Source organism: Excalfactoria chinensis, chromosome 1 (genome assembly GCF_039878825.1).
Source record: "Excalfactoria chinensis isolate bCotChi1 chromosome 1, bCotChi1.hap2, whole genome shotgun sequence".
In the NCBI taxonomy this organism is placed as follows: Eukaryota; Metazoa; Chordata; class Aves; order Galliformes; family Phasianidae; genus Excalfactoria; species Excalfactoria chinensis.
The window spans coordinates 3,067,810-3,083,365 of NC_092825.1; the positions used below are offsets into that span (position 1 = coordinate 3,067,810).

Genomic DNA, 15,556 nt, shown 5'->3' on the forward strand with positions numbered 1-15,556 from the left:
GTAATGTCCAATCACTGGGTCTAAACCTGATTATACTGTTTATACTGATTATACAGAGTACGGCACTGACGTTGAGTCAAGCTCCTAGTCCTGCTAGGGATGGATCAGCAGAGCTGCTACATGGTAAACAGAGGAAATAAATCCAACAAATGGAGTGGGGAAAAAAGAACTTTTACTGTAAAAAAATGACTACTTCTGCTAGAGAATCCCACAGAAGACGGGTTGCTGTCATGGCATCCCGGCCTTGGGCACAGCTGGGGAATCCCTGCTGCACACGGGTGTTGGGATGCATGGAGTCAAGAAGGACCCTCTAAGAAAAACCCTTGTTGCTGCAACCTCCTTTCATGGAGTACTAGAGAGAGATAAGGTCTCCCCTGAGCCTCTTCTTCTCCAGAATAAACAATCCCATACGACTGTGCTCTAGACTCTTCACCAGCCTTGTTGCCTTTCTCTAGATAAGTTCCAGGGTCTTGATGTCTTTCTTGTACTGAGGGGCCCAAAGCTGAGCACAGTACTTGAGGTGCAGCCTCACTGGTGCCAAATACAGAAGGCTGATCACTTCCCTACTCCTGTATTTCTGATACAAGCCAGGTTACCATTGGCCTGCTGGGCCACTTGGGCACACTGCTGGCTCATGTTAGTGGAGCATCATCCAGCACCTCCAAATCCTTTTCCTCCACAGAGCTTTCTAGATACTCTACCCCAAGCCTGTAGCAATGCATGGGATGGCTACGACCAAAGTTCAGGAGTCAGCACTTGGTCTTGTTGGAGTGCATCCCATTAGTCTCAGCCCATCAGTCCAGCCTATGCAGATCTCTCTGTAGGGCCTTCCTACCCTCAGGCAGATTGACACTCCCTCTCAACCTGGTGTAATCTGCCATCTTACTGAAGATGAACTCTTATCTCCTCATCATCAATAAAAGTATTAAACAGGGCTGGCCCCAGTACTGAGCTCTGGGGAGCACCATGAGTGAGCCTCAGATCAACTTGTTTGTACAAGGGTGGCCAGAGGATGCTAAATAGAATGCCAGGGTTCCTGGTGTTGGGAGAAGCAGTGTTTTTCTCAGTTTGGCCCCATAGCACTGCAAAACAAAGACGAGATTGATGCTCTGTTGCTTTCAGCTCAGCAGCCCTGCTGTCTCTGGGATGCAAGGGGTTAAGAGCTGCAAAACCCAAAGAACTTCCTCCTTTCAGCAACGCCTGCCTCCAAATGACGTCGGTTTCTGCCAGGCTTTGCCCAAATATGCCCATTTCCTCCTGAAGAGAAAGAAAAAAGAGAGGAAGGAGGAAGATAAAATTAAGACACGGAGCTGGACGTTGCCACCGATAGCGCAGCCCTGCATCCCGCCCATCCATGCCGTTCCGCAAAGGTAGAGACCGAGGCTTTGGGGTGGGCAACACTCCCAGATGGGCTTGGGGGTGTTGGGGAGGGGACTGAGGTGTCCCACAAACCCTTCTATAGGGGTGCAAGCACCAAGCTTGGCTGTGTGTCCAGGACACAGAGACGCGATGATGCTGGGGTGGGGGGGCTGCAGAAATGTGAGCCCTTGGCTGTGGGTTTTTAGTTTCTCTCTGCTTTTTGGTGTAAATCTGCTCTGGGTGGTGTAAGAAGGAAGGAGGATAGGCTAGCAGGAGCTTTCTGTGCCAGTGTATGGGGTGCTGGAGAGGGTTTTGGGGTGACGCAGGCTGACAACTGGCGACCTGCATGCATTTGTGTCTGTCCTTGGGAGATGCTCAGCTGGAGGAACTGTGCTGCCTGAATCCCGGGAGGAAAAAGGCTTCTGAGTGGGGTATTCCACCTCACAGCCCTTTTTCATGCTCTCTCATCCCCCACAATCTCTCCTTCCCATGTAACTCCGTTACACGGAGAGCATTCATGCTGTCACCCAGCTTGGCAGCATGGGGCAAAGAGGACCCAGCTCAGGCTGCATATTAGGAAAAATTTCTTCCCATGAACAGTGGTGAGGAACAGGAACAGGCTCTCCAGGGAGGTGATGGAGTCATCGTCCCTGGAGGTGTTAAAGAAAAGGGCAGGTGTGGCATTGAGGGATATGACTTAGTGGGAATGATAGTGATGGACTGATGGTTGGGCCGGAGGGTCTCAGTGGTCTGTTCCAACCTTAATGATTCTCAGCTCTGATAGTACTTGCTTGCTGCCCTGCAGGTGGGTGGATGAGCTTTCCATCTTCCCCTGAGCTGCTGAAAAATGGAGGCCTTCACATCACCTCCTCCTTATCATCATGAGTCACATCAGGGTATAGTGATGTTGGCATGGGAGGGATGCTCATGGTGGCTTCTTGTCCCAGGAGCTCTATTGAGTGGAGAAACTAGGTGAGGAAAAGCCTAGATAAAAAGGCAGGGGTAAGTTAAGGCATGGAAGGACATAAGGAGAGGATGCTGCTCAGCCTCTAACCCATCTTTGCTGAAGCAGAGCAGTATCTCCTTGCTGGTGTGCAGCTGGGGAAGGGGCACAAGGTATCACTGCAGGGATGCTGCACGCTGAGGCTGGTGTGGTGTGAAAGAGCAGCAGGGATGGACTGTGAAGGGGTGGCTGGATTGGGTTTTCTCACCTCTCCCAGCTGTGGGGAGGATGTTTGGGGTGTGAGGCAGTTTTCCCGTAGTCATGTTCACAGCGCCCACGATCTCAGGCACAGAGATTGATGTTGCCATTTAAGGCTTAATGAGAAGTGATGTGGTTCACACCCTCGCATCCTGACAGCACAGCAGGCTGCAGGTCTTGGTTTAATTTTAGGCAATAAACGGATTCATTTAGAGCAGAAGGAGAGATAGCGGGTGGCAGGGAGTGGGAGGAGAGAAGAATGCATCAGGCTTTGAAAATGCAAAATCCTGGTTGGTGAGGACAGGGAGCAAAGTGTGGCCATGGTGCCATGTTGTGGCACAACTACCCTGCATGTCCTTGTCACCTTGCTATGGAGAATTCAGCTCTGCAACTCTTGGTTGCTATCCCAGTCACAGCTCCTTTAGAAACCTCTAGAGGTCAACCTTGAAATGCCAGAGCAGCTGCCAGCAGCTTCCTCATCAACTTGCATCTCCTCTAAAAAGACCTTGGGAAGGTCCAACACAGCTCAGAGGGCAGTGCAGATGGGTTTTGCTCATGAGTCATTCCAGAGGGCCCCACAGCAAGAAACCCTTCATGCTGAGACTAGAAAAGCTGAAGGTGGTGGCCCCAGAGGAGTTGGAGTCAGGATGTAAAGCTAACCCTCCCAATGGAAAATGGGGCCTCCAGCCAGCTTGGCAAGAAGGCTGAGCCTTTGGGAGCCTTCTGGGAGCAGCACCTTACCTTAGAGCTTGCTCAGGGCAACTGAGAGCCACACAGAGGAGGTTCTGCAAACCCCAAGTAGCCTGAGGCATGTGGAGACTGGGGCTTTCATGTTGGAGGTCTCGAGCCATCTTTTCATGTGGAAACAGGGTATCCTGGGAGTAAAATGCAGATTTCTTCCTGGTTCTGTTGGCTTCTCAGTCTTACAGTTTTGGCATCGCTTTCCTGGGTTTCCCTTCATTTTCTATGATGAATCTTGCACATGTAGGCTCTGTTCTGCTTCCTTTCTCTCCAGGCACTGCAGCAGGTGGCATCACCTCAGGATCTGTGGTTCATGCCTGCACTACAGTTGCCATTCAACTAACCTCAAGGCATTTGACAGTTTCAGATGATAAAGAAAGGTATTTCTAGCAGGGATGCTCAAGGACAGTTAGAAGCAATGGGCTCAGAGAAGGGGTTGATTTCTTAGACACTATCACATCGACTGGGAGCACTGGAGAAAATCTCATTTCTTACCTCCACAAATGCTGGCCATGCTGCAGTTCTGCTGATGGGAGTATTGGGATGTCTCAACTAAAATGGGGGGAGAGAAAGGAGGGACACACAGGAGTTCCTGAGGGATCTGTCTGAAACTTCAGCCCTGCTGTGCTGGCGATGGGAAGGGAAGCAGTGCCTTGTGGTCTGTGCACACGAGTTGAATTAAACATCTCTCCTTAGTCTGAAAGCAATATGGAGGGCATCCTTGCACACAGCACAATGGGTATAGGTGCCCAGAGATGTTGTGGATGTCCCATCCCTGATGGCATTCAACACCACATTGGATATGGCCCTGGGCAACTCGATCTAGAGGGTGGCAGCCAGCCCTGTGCAGTGGGGTTGGAACTGGATGGGTTTTAAGGTCCCTTCCAAACCAAGCCATTCTATGATTATGATTCTATGAAATCACAGCTCCTGTATGCATCTATTCACATTATAACACACCCTGCCACAGACCTGTCTACTCCTCCAGAGTGATTACAGCAAAGGTTGGAGATGTGCTTTTCTACAGATATTTGGTACTTACACAGCTAACTTTGTCACCTTTCATCACTCTGGCTTGCAAATGCTGTGCTTGCTGGTCACGTCATCCATTACTCCTTGCTTCTGTGCTTTCCTGGCAGTGCTGTGCATGTGTTGAGCACTTCATGTCAAAGGGGAATTTATGGGCACAGATGAATTACATCTCCTAGTGACACAGCTGAAGAGAAGCAGAGCAGTTGTCAGGAGCTGCTTGGGTGGGGTCTGGGTGTCACTGTGGGGTCTGTCCTGGTGTCTGCAACCATGTGGGTCTGCTCAAAGCCATCTGCTCAAAGGGCAGGGAGGAAATGTGTGGCTGAGCTTTCTCCAGCTCTCCTGACTCACTGGCTCATGCTTTAATTAAAGTGTCACCTTGTTTTCATCATTCACCTTTCCTGGAAGACTGGAAACACCCTCGTGTCCCTCTTTCCCCATGGCCTGTGCTTCTCAACAGAGCGTGCTCCTTGTGGCTCTTAGTTTCACTTCAGCCCCTTGGGCAAAACATGAGCAAACAACTCAAATGCGCAGGTGTCCATCCACAAATAACACCCATTCTAATATATCCCTGCTCTCCAAGAAAGCACTCGATGAGCATCACCTCTCCACTGTGACGTTACATTTTCTATAGCTTTTCCTAGCATTTGTTAAGAGCTTTTAATGGGTTGAAGGATGCACCGTGCCCAGTGGTTGTGTTCCTACTGGTGCTGGCGCAGCTTTTGTGGGGCTGTGCAGTAAGCACCACCAGGGCAAGACATGCAGCAAAACCCACTTGAAATTGCTCAAAATCGGAGGCTTACAACAGGCTATGTATTGTTATGGGTGCTTTTGGAGACCCAGCTCACAGAAACCAACTGATGGGGAGAGATGGGTTTTTACAGCCTCTCAGACTTCCCAAGTCTGGGAACTGAAACCAGGTTAAGATGCAGCTCCTGATAGCATCCTTTAGTTTCCTGGCCTGGGAGCACACAGGCATGTCTGCAGCCTGCCTTCCCAGGACCAGGCAGCCACCAAGCCACTTGGAGCTGGTGGAAGAACTCTCCTCTTGCTCTCCTGCCTTCCTCCTGCAGGGACAGAAGAATGTCCTGTGCCATATTTAGAATCATAGAATTATTAAGGTTGGAAAATACTTCTACAATAATCTCTTCCAACTATCAGCCCATCCCCACCATGCCCACTAACCATGTCCCTCAGTGCCATGTCTATGCTCTTACTGAACACCCCCAAGGACAATGACTCCACCACCTCCCTGTGCAGCCCGCTCCATTGCTTGATCACTCTTTCTGAGAAGAAATTGTTCTTAATTTACACGATGAACAGGTGTTAATACAACCTAAGTGCTTTTCACCTGTGCCACCAGCATGAGAAGCCCAATCTACCTAGAGAAGACCAATCTACCTAGAGAAGACCAATCTCAGTGGTCACCCAAGGTAGAAAAAACCTACCTGGATATGCCCAACTCCATTCTAACACACCCTCATTATGAAAAAAAAATCTATCTTGCCATAAAAAACAACCAACCTTTGAAGGCTTTCTGATTACCTGCCCTCCACCTCCTTCACATCTTCTCCATGCTGTCACGGCAGCCGCCTCACAGTTTCATCCCCGTATCTTCGCCCGTGGCAGGAACCTGCTGAGATCCCTTCTTACGAAGGCAAAGCTCTGGAGGTGTTCGCATAAAATCAGATGACCACGGGCTTTTAGCAGAGGAACGTGGGAGGATTTCAAAACCAGCAGCCAGCAAGCAAGGCGTGATCGCTGCTTGCCTGCTGCGTGCGTGCACACACGCACACGAGAGCTGCCTTTGGTCTCTGTAGGGCTACAGGCTTTTTTTAAAACACGGACAGATTTTAGCAGCAGGAAGGCTGAAAAAAGGCAATCAAGGATGGTCCCCGGGTGAGCAATTTTCAGTTTCTCTTATACTTTCCTCCTGGGGGACTCATGGAATCATAGAATGGCTTGAGTTGGAAGGGACCTCATGGATCATCAAGCTCCAACCAACTCCTTGTTCTCCCATGATAACCTTTCCCCATATTTTCCTCTATAGCTGGGCAACTTCTCATATACCTACCTTTAATCTTCCTCTCTATTGGGAATGGATACATTTTCTTATAACACTTCTTTTTTGTTTTCAATCTGGAAGCTCTTCCCATGCTTCTCCCTCTAAGATGTCTCCTTCCCAGAGCACAAACCCATTCTCTTCGTGCTCTCCCACAAATCCAAGTTAGGAAACATCTCCTTGGTGTTGTTCTTCCTGATTCAACCTCTTCCCAAAAGCAGAAAGTGAATCATAGAATCACTAAGGTTGGAAAAGACCTCTGAGATCACCCAGGCCAACCATCAACCCATCCCCACCATACCCACTAACCATGTCCCATCAGTGCCACATCTGCCCTTTTCTTGAACACCTCCAGGCATGGTGACACTCTGCCACCTTCCCATCAGTATTTTTTCTCTTGGATTTTTTCATGATTTTATATATTTATTTTTTACCTCAAGGAAATCATTCTATTGATTCATATTTGGCTGCTGAGATTATTTTTTCTTTCCCTTTTTCCCCAGCATGTCAATCCTCATCTGAGGGTGACCACATATATGACGTGTGGCAGGGGAAAGTGAGGCGTGGGAGGGTGCAGCAATGTGCTAGTGGCTGTGGCTTTATCTGCTCTTTGGAGACCTGAGCAGAGGCACAGGGCTGCTATGAGCCTGTGCTATTTCTTGCAGAGACAGCAATTTGATACCATGAGATGGCAAGTCCTGCGCACTGTACCGTGTGTGTGCCCACAGCAGTGCTACTGTACCCGAACAGCCTGTCCCCAGCCCCACAGTGACGTGGGGCTTCGTCAGGGGGATTGATGGGACAACAATGGGGGATTCTGCTGGTGGCTCAGCTCCAGGGTTAATGCTGTGCATGGGTCTGGCTGCATCCCATCCCGATCAGAGCACTGCCACACACGGATGCAACCTGGTGTGTGCATTCACGCAATGAGCTGCTTGGTTCTCAGCCACAATTCCTAGCCCTTTTCCCTTTAAGATGCTGCTTCTTCAAAGGGAAACTGTGATTGTTAAACACAGGGCAACTGAGCTGGTAAGAAATCCCCCTCTGAAACCTGGCACATCTGCAGTGAATTTTAAGAGGTGCATGCAATACTGGCTGCTCAGCATCACATGCACCTAGCAGTGCTTGCAGTCACGCTGCCAGCTCCTTTCCAACAGCAGTGTGGCAGCAGTCCAAATCCTTTATCTTATCTTACCTTATCTTATCTACAGATCCAGCGCTCTTTGCATCAAGCCTGTCCCTGCTGGAGCATGTGGCACTGTGTCCCCTGTCACAGGGCAGGGACATCCTGGTGTGCATTGCTGCTCTGTGCCTTACAGCAGCGTGACACAGAGCTTTTACCTTTTCGGATAGCAGCAAGGGGTTAAAACTCCACCTGAAGAGTTTGGGGCTGGATTTCAGGGAGAGTTTTGTTCATCTAGACCCAGATTATTTGAAATCTTGAGTGTAGAGTGTGAGATGGACAGACTTCTCCTTGCAAAACGAGCTGGGTTAGGAATGGAGCTCTTTTGGGGACAGAGAATAGGCAATGAAAAAGGAGGCACTGCCCTCAGCACCAGGATTTTGGGCAGGGTCACAGCAGGGCTCAAGTTAACCAGCTGACACACAAAACCCCTTATAGCCGAAATGATTGATTCCCCTCCCTGAGCCAAAACCCAGAGCACTCCACTTAGCAGCTGGCTTACCCAAACTGACCTGGGGAGAGCACTTCAGCAGGGCAGAAGGGTAAACTTGTTTACACGTTCTTTTTTTGGCCAGGCAGAGCTCACTGCCATGCAGAGGACAGCCCAGTGCTACACTCCCAAGCACGCGTGAGCCTGCAGAGCTGCATGGGTTGTGCACGCCCCGCTCGCGTGTGCTCTGGGAGGAAATTCTGCTTCCCAACCTCGAGTCCCTCCAGCTGCCAGCACGCGAAGGGAGCATGAACAGCAACTGCTTGCTGGTGCTTGGGTTTCCTCTGCCAAGGAGGGAATTCTAGGAAGGCTTGAGGATGGCTTAGTAAACAACAGGGAGAAACTGCAGTGCAGGGTGTTTGTTTGCAAGCAGCCCCAGGAAACTGAATTATTCTGCCCCTTGAAGTACAAATGGGCACTGCTTTGTGAGTGGAGAATAAAAGATCCTAAGTCATTGATGTGTATTTATCTAGGAGAAACTTGTCCCTTTACAAGGTATGAGCCAGAGGAGTGTCCAATCCTGATGCCAACAGGAGAGCCTAACCTGCCCATGGCGGAGATCTGAGTTGTTGGTTTTAAGGTTTTCTTAGAAAACCCTCTAATTAATGAAGGATTTCTAATGGGAGCAGCAGGATGTGGCTGGGGCTGAGACTTGGGCTTTGACAGCCCAAGGGAGCCCCAGTACTGAGGGATCATAGAATCACCCAGGTTGGAAAAAACCCACTGAGGTCATCCAGTCCAACTGCTGACCCATCCCCACCGTGGCCATTAACAACGTCCCTCAGTGCCACATCATCCCTTTCCTTGAACACCTCCATGGACAGTGACTCCACCACCTCCCTGGGCAGCCTGTGCCAATGCATCACCACTCCTTCTGAGAATAATTCTTTTTCCTAATATAAAAGAGAAAAACAGACAAACAAAAAAGCTGTTAGTTATTTTCAGTCTCTGTCAATTTCCCAACTGAAATGCTGGGTGCAGTTGACAGCTAATGACAAGGCTTTGGGGTGGGAAGAGGAACTCCGAAGCAGCTTTGCCACTGAAATCCCTGTGTTGTAGAACCGTGCCCTGAGAAGGATGAGTCGAGGTGGAAGAGTCACCTGTCAGCAGTGATTTGTTTGTTTGTTTCGTTGAGGTTTCTTTGCCAAAAGCAGGCAATAGGTTTCCACCTCAGCAACTGGGAATAACACGTGCACAGGGGATCACGGTCTGCAAAGTCTTTGGTTCTATTAAGCATGAAATTGCCTCTAATTGCTGCTGTGTTTCTTTTTTTTTTTCTTTTTTTTTGCTAATTTTTGGGTGCAGTGGAGCTGCTCGGAAACCAACCCAAGTCAAACCCATCAGCATGATGAATCTGAACGTGATTTTATAAAACACTAAAAAAATGCTCAACAAGTTGTTGTTGCAATGACAGCAGTTTTCGTAACTTCCTGGTTGAGGACACGTGGGTGGAAACTGGCCTTTTCTAGGTAGGGATTTTACTGTCTGAGTGCTGAATTTTGGAGAACCTGTGATTACCTTTTCTGGTTTGGGCTGTGGATTGCAGCCTTGGGGTTGGGTTGGTGCCGTGGCCATGGTGGCTAGCAGCAAACAAGACAAAACAAAGCAATGTGGGATGTGGTTGGTGTGCGCCAGTGCCAGGACTTAGTCACCCCTCTTCATCGATGACTTGAGCCTGTCTGAATGCAAAAGGACCAGATTTTTAAGTAGCATCAGAAGGCTATCGCATGTGACCCAGCATGTGTTCTGCAACCAAGGGAGCTATGCTCGTCTGGGTTTGGTGGGTTGCATGAAGGTGGGCTTTCAGGTCTTTTGGTCTGCCTTCATCTCACACCAGTGGGGTCCTCAGTGGTGACAAACTTTATCTTGCATAGTTGGCAGCTTTGGGAAATGGTCTGGGCTCTGTGAGTGTCAGCATTGCAATGGGTGCAGGAAACTGGGGTTCCCACTGATTCAGTGCATGGACTGGGCAACCCAAGAGTCTGTCTGACCCAAAAGTCTGTCTGACCCAAGAGTCTGTGCAACCCAAAGGTCTGTTCAACACACAGGGCATCCACAAGAGCCCATCACTTTGGTGCCCTGGATTATGCAAGCCCAGGCGACAAAAGCATGACAGGAAGCAAAGGAAGGTTGTGCCTTCAGCCTGAGCACCGCTCACTTTCTTTATTGGGAAGTTGGCAGGAGAGCATCCCTGGGCGGCTGTCGGAGCTTGTGTTGACTCAGGCTGTGCTCTAGCAGTTGTTTTAATGCCGCCTGAACACTGAGTAAACAGCCGGGATGGGAAATGTGAAACCCTTGCTCTGACCTTCCTGTCTCTGAAGACTCCAACAGAGACGTTCTGAGCCCACTGACACGGTGTGGATGAACGTGTGAGATAAACGCACATCTCCTATAGTCTCTTGTTTGTGTTTTGAGGAGGAGGAGGGCAGAATTGCAGCCTCCTTATGGCAAGGAGTTTTGCTCTGCTTTCCTGATGGGTAATGTGACCAGAAACATTGAAGCAGTTATAATGAGAATGCATTTTCCACCCTTTTCCATCATATTTTAGTGGGAACAACTCATGGTCAATAGAGTAGTCAAATGGAGAAGTGAACCTTTAGGGAGGCTGACCCAAGGAACAGCTCAACCCAAGCAGTGGTGTTGGTCCCAAACACGGCTTTTGGAGCTGAGATGTGTGGGATGCTGTTGGGCAACAATCACCTGTATCACTCCAGCTCTGCAAGGAAGCGGGGACAAGTGAGTTGTCGATATGGCAGATGTGCTCACAAGGGCGTGGAAAGATCACCAGCACGTACGCAGTTTCGAAATACAACTCCTCATCAGAGCTTCTTCCTGACTCCCTGACTGAATTGTGCCTTGAGGAATGAGGAATTGTGTTTTGGATCACCTCATTCTGGAGCCCACCGAGTTTTGCATATGATAGCTTTGGCAGTAGACAGCACTAATGTCTCTACCTCTATGCTCACAGGCTGCAGACACCCCTTAGGACACAGCTTGGCCTGATTTACAACCAATATCCACAGCAGGGCAAGTGAATTGCTCTTGGAGTGTCTCTTTCTCTCCATGGGAGGTAGAAATGTACCGAGATTCTTGCAGCCACCCATAAATAAATACATAAATCCTTTCCAAATGCGCAATCTGTGGATGTGCCAGTGGGCAGAAGCCATGCTCCAAAGGGAGCAGATCCTCCTGGGATGTTACCTGGTAGTAAACAAACCAACCTATATCAGTAGAATGGTGTTTTATCACCTACTGATAACAGAACTGACACTGGGACCCATACTGATATCAGCAGGGGTTGATGGCAGAGATTAAAAGAATATCCTTTTACCCAGACTGCGATTAATCTGCACCTACAAGTAGCTCCTCAAGCTTCAGGAATGCCGGCCACTCAATTTCCCTCCTCTCTGCTTTCTCCCTAACCCCAGCTACCCTGGGGCTAACTATTAATGTTTGCAGTCCTGTGACTGTGTTGTAGTTTCTCCCACTTCTTTGAGAGATTCCACACGGTCCCCCCAGCATCTGGCTTCATGACATCAGTACTCTTTGAGAAGCCCAGTGGTTGCCATGGCGATGCTGAGCTTGTCCCTCTTACATCACAAGGTGAGTCAGTTCCAGAATGAAAGGCCGCAGCTTTTGCCATTGTTGGATTTAATAATCTGCAATGATGAGATAACAATCCAGGCCCTTAATGAAAGGCAGGTGCAAATAAGACGTTAGGAAATAACTCGATAGCAGAATCCACGGGATAATGAGAGGCTGTGATTTCCGGAGGGTGACCATCTTGCACTTTAAATGGGTTGAATGGGCTGCTCCGTAGGGTGTTCCCTATGCAACTGGAGGGCTGCATCCCTCATGCACTACTGGGCTGATGATTAAGCTCCTAATTAACACAACCTGCCCCAAAAAAGTGGGGTTATGGCTGGATCTTTGACTTGCTGTATCACCTGGGATTAGGTGTGGATGTGGTATGACCCCATTTCTGCTGATGGGCCTGGAGAAGACATTGTGGTAGCATATGGCAGGGTTATGCTGGCAGCAGGGCAGGTGCTGTCTGATCTGGCTCACCTGGGATACAGTAATCCTGTAAACACTTTTCTTGCCAACTAGCAGGATTCTGTGCAGGATGCTTTGTCTGAGGGGACTGTAGCATCCTGGTAAGGGACTGGGTCACCTGAAGTCAGTCATACCTCCTTCTGGCATCACGCACTAAATCAACCCCAGGGCTTCAATGAGGGATTTCCCATTGGGAAAAGCACCGGGACAAACTAGGAGATGTTGGTTTGATATAACTGGAAGTATCTGGGAAGAGGAGGTAGAGCCCAGTGCCAGGCTAATGTGAATATTGTGGAGTCAGTGGCAATGCCACCACCTGGAGTTTGGCTCTGGTGTGTCTGCACCCTTTGACCTATTCTGCTGGGACCAAGCCTGAAGTTCTACAGACAGATTTCATGCCAAGAAGTAACGATATCAGATTCCCAAGATTGGAATATCCCAACTGCTTGCCATGCAATTGCCCTCTAACCATTTGAAAGCCCCATGTCTGTCTCTGCAGCCCAGGGAAGTCAGCTATCTGTCTGATTGAGCAGTTTATGGGGTGAGATCTGTTTTGTTCTTGCCTGGTGAGGTCAGGAACTTTCACAGGACGTTGCTCAAACCCCTTGGATCCATTTCTGAGCAGACTTTCAGGCAGCATTGAGAAATGTTCCTGCTTTGGTAGACACTGCAGGTTCAGAATGTTATGTTGAACTTAGTTTTCTTTCTTGAGAATTCCAGGAGAGGTTCAGACTGTAATTTTTCTCACCTCGATTAAGGTGAGCCATAGGAACCTCCTCCTGGTGCTTTCCATGGGAAAACATTATAGTAGCTTGAAAGAAGAGATGCAGTTGTATCTGATTCTTTGGTTTAGGCAAGATGGGCCCAGGAAGGAAATGTCACTTGTGAGGTTTTGAACATGATCATCAGGGTGGAAGGCTCCTTTGCTGTCCATCTTACACCTTCATCTGGCCCTATGGGACTTCCCAGGGACCGGTCACTCCCTGTCAGAAGGGTTTTGCTCCTAGCTTGGAGAACTGGGTTTAAACCAGGTTCTCATCCTTCCTTCACCATTCATCATGGTCAGACAACGTGTTTGCAACTCCCGTTTCCCAAACTATCTGCCTTTAACTCACCCAGTTATCACCAGCACCCCACCCACAGCACTGCTGTCCTCCCTTTGCAAAGCCCTCTGCTGTAAACCAGGTGCTAACGAGGTTTGAACCCTCATCCTTTTGGCTGAAAAACAAAACAAAGAAAAGCCTTCCAAGACTTTGGAAGTTGTTGTCTTCAGGCAGAATTTACCATCCTGAAATAGTTTCTGCATCCTACCCAGTGCAATGGCAACTGCACGCAGAGAGCTCAGAGCAGGACATTGCTAAAAGCTGTATTTCGTTTTAAATGGTTTTAAGTCGAAGGGGAAGATTTAGGTTGGATATTCAGGGGAAGTTCTTTACTATGAGAGTGGTGAGGTGCTGGCACAGCCTGCCCAGAGAAGTTGTGGATGCCCCATCCCTGGTGGTGTTCAAGGCCAGGTTGGATGGGGCACAGGGCAACCTGGTCTGCTATTAAATGTGGAGGCTGGCAGCCCTGCCTGCAGCTGAGGTACTGAAGCTTCATAATCCTTAAGGTTCCTTCTAACCCAGTCCATTCTATGATTCTGTGATTCTACTTTTTGCAGCTCCAAGGTAAGAGCAGCTCCCAGCACAGCGCTGAGCTGGTGTTGGTACACCGGGGTTGGGCAATGCTTGTTTCTCTATGGGGATTTCCCCCACTCCATATCAGCACTTGTTCCTCAAGCCTGAACCCATCTGAATTATTTTCCCTTCTCTGCTTGCAGCTATTTTAAGAAAAGCCACTGCTTGCAGCAGCGGATGTACGCTGAGCAGCCCAGAGCGTATTTCATTGCTTGGAGATTGCTTACTGTTGGGGAAGGATGATGTTCTCTTAGCACACCAAGTCCAATTGCAGAGTGCAATAGGTTAAAACCCGGACAGCCTGTCCCTGGATAGGGGAATGGGTTCATTGGGTGTTTGCATATGGCTGGGAGACCGGAGCTCAGCCCCAAGCATGCAATGTTCCAATGCAAACCCTTCCACTCTGCACGCCTTTTGCAAATGCTTGCAGGGTTCCCCCCAAAAAGCACTGCCAGCAGCAAGTGGGGGACACTTTGTGAAAGTCCCCACCTCCCTCAATACATTGCAAGCACAATTTCCTTGGCTCCTCCAAGGTCCTGCTGCCAGTTTTTGGAAGCAAAAGAGTCTGTTTACAGCTCTTGGTTATAAATGCCCCTCCGCTATCCCAGATGAGTAATTTTCTCTGTTGCAACGTGGTGTCTTTAAGGCAATAGCAAGGTTTGGGGCAGCTGCTGGTTGAATTTTGCAACCAGAGAGAACTGTGCCCAAATCACAGATTGGTAAACCAAGGCCTCGCTGGGAATTGCTGCCCAGCTCACACAGAGCTGCATCCTTGAGATGACAGCAACCAAACTCTGACCCACCGCCTCCAAATATTAACCGTGCAGAGTCATAGAATCATAGGATCAGGTTGGATATTGGGACTTGTAACTTCACGGGTATCTCCATCTGATGTTAATTCCAACCGATGGTTGGATGAGATGATCTTAGTGGCGTTTTCCAGCCTTAATGATTATAGGATTCCATCTGTCTTCCCGGACCCCCTGAGCATCACACAAACTGCACCCCGCTGCCTCGATGCCACATCACAAGGAGATGTGCTGCACTGAGTGTAGGCATGAATAGCTCTCACGCTTTCCTTTCAAGCTTCCATTAAAGGAGAAAAAAAAAGAAAATAAAAGAAAAAGAAAGGGAAAGGGTGATGAATCACAGCTTAGTCAGAGTTGGGGCTGCCGTTCCTTGCATTTTGATGGCATGGATGCAGTGCCAGGGTGGCTGGTTGCCATCCCTAAAGGAATGGGGGGGACTCGAGGTTTTGATTTTGGGTCACATCACATTGGGATGATCAGCAGGGAAATGTTAACAACCTATCATCACCATAGGTTCTGCTCTCCCAGAATTGAGATTTCACACTCCTTCCTCTGCCCCCAATGCCTGTAGACCCTCAAGGTCATTGCAGCCCATCCAACACCTGCAGATCTCAAGTCATTCCCTTTTTACACCTCGTGCTGCCCCACCCTTACAAATCAGCTTGCATTTATAAATAGTAATGATGCTCCTTCCAGCTGACCTCCCTGGCAGCAGCTGCCTGCTCATGCCTTTGAAAACCAGGCCACTTATTTAGGAGTTTAAGGATGGTCTGGCTTTCCGCTCCAGTTATCCAGCCATCTTTAGCCAAGAATTACAAGGTGGATCTAATTTGAAGCGACGGTGATTTCTGCTTAGGCGGAGGTTTGCTCTCTTCCCACTCCTCTCCATGTTCCCAGGGTGGTGATTTTAGGACCAGCTGTGAAAAGCCATCCCCCAACCTCCCCCCCCC

At 49.1% G+C, this 15,556-nt stretch overlaps 1 protein-coding gene across 5 annotated transcripts in view; it reads left to right on the plus strand.

The window, feature by feature from the left end:
* Positions 1-1,208: 1,208 nt before the first annotated feature.
* Positions 1,209-15,556, plus strand: part of PFKFB3 (6-phosphofructo-2-kinase/fructose-2,6-biphosphatase 3) — a 37,160-nt gene continuing 22,812 nt past the window's right edge. For 2 of the 5 annotated variants that reach the window (XM_072334692.1, XM_072334733.1), the window contains exon 1: positions 1,232-1,370. Coding sequence is in view for 2 of the 5 variants with exons in the window: in XM_072334753.1 (XP_072190854.1) it covers positions 1,355-1,370 (16 nt within the window). In the remaining 3 variants the exon portion in view is untranslated. Of the gene's footprint in view, positions 1,371-9,370; positions 9,535-15,556 lie in introns of all 5 variants that reach the window. The other 3 variants (XM_072334707.1, XM_072334753.1, XM_072334743.1) reach the window with 3 other exon arrangements.